This window comes from Citrus clementina, unplaced genomic scaffold (genome assembly GCF_000493195.1).
Source record: "Citrus clementina cultivar Clemenules unplaced genomic scaffold, Citrus_clementina_v1.0 scaffold_4, whole genome shotgun sequence".
Lineage (NCBI taxonomy): Eukaryota > Viridiplantae > Streptophyta > Magnoliopsida > Sapindales > Rutaceae > Citrus > Citrus x clementina.
Window position 1 is genome coordinate 23,947,993 of NW_006262274.1, and position 4,824 is coordinate 23,952,816.

At 35.1% G+C, this 4,824-nt stretch overlaps 1 protein-coding gene across 1 annotated transcript; it reads right to left on the minus strand.

Annotated features, from left to right (window-relative positions):
• Positions 1-1,015: 1,015 nt before the first annotated feature.
• Positions 1,016-3,303, minus strand: LOC18043513 (protein HOTHEAD). Its single transcript, XM_006438644.2, has 4 exons — positions 3,195-3,303; positions 2,767-2,899; positions 1,976-2,629; positions 1,016-1,887 (listed from the first exon to the last, which is right to left on the minus strand). The coding sequence occupies exons 1-4, from the start codon at positions 3,264-3,266 to the stop codon at positions 1,016-1,018; spliced, it is 1,731 nt and encodes a 576-aa protein (XP_006438707.2). The 5' UTR covers positions 3,267-3,303.
• Positions 3,304-4,824: the final 1,521 nt, after the last annotated feature.

Consider the following 4,824-nt stretch of genomic DNA (forward strand, 5'->3'; position numbering starts at 1 on the left):
CAATTTGAGTTGTAAGGTGGTATTTTAGGATTGAGATAATTATTAGTCAAAAAGGGGTATTGATGTTCCTTATGGAATATTTGGAGGTTTACATGATTATTTTTCCAAACATTAGGGGTGTAGGTATCCTTTTTTCATGAAAAATAATACAAAAAAAAAGAGTCCCTACCTAAATTTCATAAGGCAAAAATAACAGTTGTTTGAGCTGTAAGGTTGTATTTTAGGGGTGGGATTGTTATTGGGGTAAATTTTGAATTATCATTTAAATTATCATCTTGTCAAACGACAAATTTCAAAATATTTTTTAAACTATACGAATATATTCCGATCGGATCGAATCGAGTTGAATAATCGGATGAAGTTCGAATCTAATTGGATTTAGATTAAAAATGATTCGGATTGGTCAAATATATGTGTGATAATGCCATCAAAAATATATATGCGATAACAAATAAAATTTAGTAATTTACATTAAATTATTCCCTAAATTAACGTAAATTTAGTAATTTACAATAAAATTAATAAATTAGCATCAAAATTTCAAAGGTCAAAACACAAATTTGGGTTTGGGTTGCCGGATTAGAGACTTGGAGTGGAGCTTGGAGGAACTTAGTGAATCCTGATGGTGGACGCATGGAGCAGCAAATCCGGTGGCTGCGTCTGCAAATGATGAATAAAATTAACAAACTAAGTTATGATAAAATGTGAACTTGGGTTTCTTTGAAATGTTAGTGAGAGAGAGCGGAAAGAAAGTGAGCTTTATTTTGGTCCTAATTGACCATCTTTGCAGTTTGCATGTAAATTAAAAGGCAGGTTAGTTGCAGGTTAAGCCATTTTTTAAAACGGTTAAAGCTTAGAGCCATTCCTATAAATTTCATGATAAATTTGAACTGTCTCACAAGACATGCATAAATAAATCTCATGTAAGCAGAGCAAGGCCAGACAGGGTGTTCCAACAAATACAACGATCATACAATTCGGGCTGTTGACAAGACATGCACACTCTTCATGTAAACTAGCCGGAAGTCTCTTTTCTTTGTTCGAGTATTTTGATCCCTTGGTACCTGCCTAGCATCAAGAGCGTGGCCATTGGATTCGTGCCCGGTGATTCTCGAAAAGTTGACCCGTCGATTACTCTTAATCCTTCAACCCCGTAAACCCTATAATCTTCCCCTACAACTGACCCAACTGCACAACCGCCATGATAATGATAGTAAGTTCTCACATTGTTTTTGCATAATTTTCTCAGCTCTTTATCTGAACTGGCCCTAGACATTAAGTTCTCTTGGGGTTTAGATTTAATCCCCAAGAACAATGAAACTGATTCAGACTTTGTCACTCTATGTAGCAATCGAACCATCTTGACACACTGCTCTAAGTCCTTTTCTTTAGCTAGATAATTGAATTCCACTGAAGGGTTTCTTCTGGGGTCTGTGTTGTTCAATTCAAGCTTGCCTTGAGAGGCTGGAAATGCCATCTTGGCAGCAATTCGCATCCTTGATGCATTCAGATTAATTAGAATCACCCCACCTTCAATTATAACTCTGAAGTTGTCTGCTATGCCCACAACTTCAGGTGGCTCCGGTAGCCGTTTTTGCGGCATAGTATCAAAAAATACAGCAATGGCAGGATTATCTTGCATCCCTTGCCCAACCTCTTTCAAATCTACCGTTATTGGAATGTTGAAATCTTTGAGATGTTCATGTGGTCCAATGCCACTTAACAATAGGAGTTGGGGACTTCCTAATGCCCCAGCCGACAAAATAACATCACCCCATGTACTCGAATCCTTCTTAGGCTTACTGAGGTAAGCTTCATGGATATGATTTGGGCTACCATCGCTCTTACTGAACCTTATGCCACAAGCTCTGCTCTCATTTCCCTTGCCTGCATCATTTTGAACCCATGTTAAGATTGTCAATTACTTATTTCAAAATACATATATGGTGATTGTGGATAGAAAAATTCTGCTTACCAATATTGCAAAAGATAATGTTGTTTGCAGTTGCATTCAAAAGAACTATGATGTTATTAGGGTTCCCTTCTTCAAGAAGATCAGCAGAGGTATGCCTCTTGCCACATTGATCAAACATAGTCCCACCAACCTTTGTTCCCTCAATATGTTCCAAATTATAAGCATTGTCTGGTAGAATCCCCGATTCAAGAAGGCCAAGTTCAACAACAGTCTGCCATGATGTCAACTCGGGTACAAAGACTAGCTTAGATTCTACCCATTCATAAGCTTGCTTTACAAGCTCCTCATCCCACCGAGCTCTTTTAATAAAATCCTTACTAGCTCTACTGTAAAACCCTCCATTTATGGCTGATGATCCACCAAGCACGCGTCCTCTGTAGTTTTGAACTCCGTCCTTTGAGACAAAGCTCTGTGCAAGTGATGTGTATTCATCAGTTTGTACCAGTGACAGCCCGTAGTGGCTCTTGTCCGTGACCAAGGGATTTCCAGAAGGTGAGCCGCCTCGTTCTACTAATAGCACAGAGAAGATTTCGGATAAAGTGGCAGCTAGCGGGCAGCCAGTGGTGCCTCCTCCAACAACAATGTAATCAAAGGACTTGCCAGCAACTTCTTTGACATCTGCAGTCATGTAATGAGGGAGTCCTCTTACTTTTCCTAGGACACAATTAATAAAATGATCCGAATATGAGATCATTACATGTTGCGATTGAATTTGAATGAACATGTCTACGTTTAAGCTTCTCATGTATATGAAAACAGCGTAGGAACCAGCAATCGAGTAGCAAGCATACCTTCAGCCTCAGGCAACACATGAAGGTTTAGTAGTAAAAAGCCAACGGCTATGAGAAGCTCATGAGAATTAACTGTCTGTCCAACTGCAAACTTCATTTTTGGCAGCGCATGAGTGGGGATCCTGCTTTCAGTCTGAGATCGAATATAAAGTCTAATCTAAAGAATAATTCATTAATAAATCTAACAACAAAATCATGAAAACTACTCACTTTCTTCAACAAACATTAATTTTACATCACATAATCATTGTGCTCATCAGCGTGATTAAACATACTCAATTATAGCCCATTAAACAAATAGAAATAATATGTATTAAAATTGCTTATAGAAGAACCAAAACAAACAAATAATTACATAGAGTTGGTATAGGGCGCGTGAATTTGGAATTTTTTATTTTTTATTTTGTAAAAGACTTCTCTTTAATTACCTTGTGATATCTTCTTCCTTGTAGTTTTGTTAGTACATGCTTGCTTCTCTGACGTTCAGTCCTCATTCTCATTAAATCCAGAGGACGAGCTTGCTCTGCAATTGGGTCAATATTTTCTTTCTTTTTCTTTTTTCTTTTTTTCAAGCTTCCCCGCCTTTTTCAAACTTCCCGTTTCTCATCTCTTTTGCCAATGATTGCATTTTTTTTTTTTTTGAACATGGGAATCGAAGTATTAGGAAAGAAAAACAGTATTAAAGATATATTTGAAAATTAGAATAATCGATATAACTTGTATCTCAAAATTAGAATCTGAAAATGAAATTTTTTTTAAAAAATTGTTTAATAAATTTGTCCAAATTTGTTGAAAAGTCAAGACATGTGTTTTTTGACAAAGACAAAGATTTATGATAATTTGTCAAAATGTTTGACAATTTGGCTAAAATTGGCACGGACCCTTGACAATTAATTGGCAAGTTGATGGAGGAGCCACATGCATTTCTACATGCATTTCTTTTGTTTTTCAAGTTAGCGCCAAATTGTAGGACTTTTGCCAACTACTTTAAGCTAGTGTTTACTTGTTGGAGTGGGAGTGAGGAGTCTGGATTCTTCCCACTCTATTGTTTACTTACTAATTTTAAGGGGGGAGTCGGAATCCCACTCCGTGGGACCCACCTTTTTTATTTAAAAATAATAGTATTATATTTATTTAATATTAGTAATTAATAATAATCAATATTTTATTCTAAGAAAATATTAATTTTGTATTATATTATTAATAATAATGTTTCATTTGTGTTGCTCTTAATAATAATTTTTTATTTACATAATTAAAATTAAATTTAATAAAAAAATTATTTACATAATTAAGAATATTAATAATTATTATTAATTTACAAATATAATAAAATAAATATTTTATTTTTCAAATCGATTTTTTTATTAATTTTGTAATTAAAAACTATAATTCTTTAAATAAGGATAAAACTGTAATTTAAAATCATTTAATCTCAATTCTATGCTCTCATTCCAGTGTAAGTAAACAACCTACTCTCATTCCCACTCCACACTCCTAACCCCAGGATTCCCACTCCAATCCAAAATGTAAATGCAGCATAAGACTTTTGTAGTGAAGCTTACTATAAATAGAGCTTCATTAAGAGAGAAATTTGCATTTTAAAAATTTGTTAAACTTATAAGTTTCTAAACTTTTGAGAGTTCTGAGAGTGTGAGCAATTGGAGAGTGTGTATGAGAGTACTGAGTGTATTTATGTTATGGGAAAGTAAGATTTCTTTACTCAAATAATTGTTAATAACACAATTATTTTTCTTTTACTCCCGTGGACGTAGGCATATTGCCGAACTACGTAATTTTTGTGTCATTTATTTTTCTATAATTATTTGGTGCGCTTGATTCCGCATTCCGCGCACAACAAGTGGTATCAAAACCGACGGTTCGTATTTGGGGGGATACGGTATTGTTCACGTATACATTACTATTCATGTATACGGTACGGTTCACGTATACGGTGCTATTCTAGTATACTATATTGTTCACATACAATACCGTTCACGAATACAGTGGAGACGGCCATTTGTATTTGGGAGACAGTCTATTGTAAGTAGTGTGTGT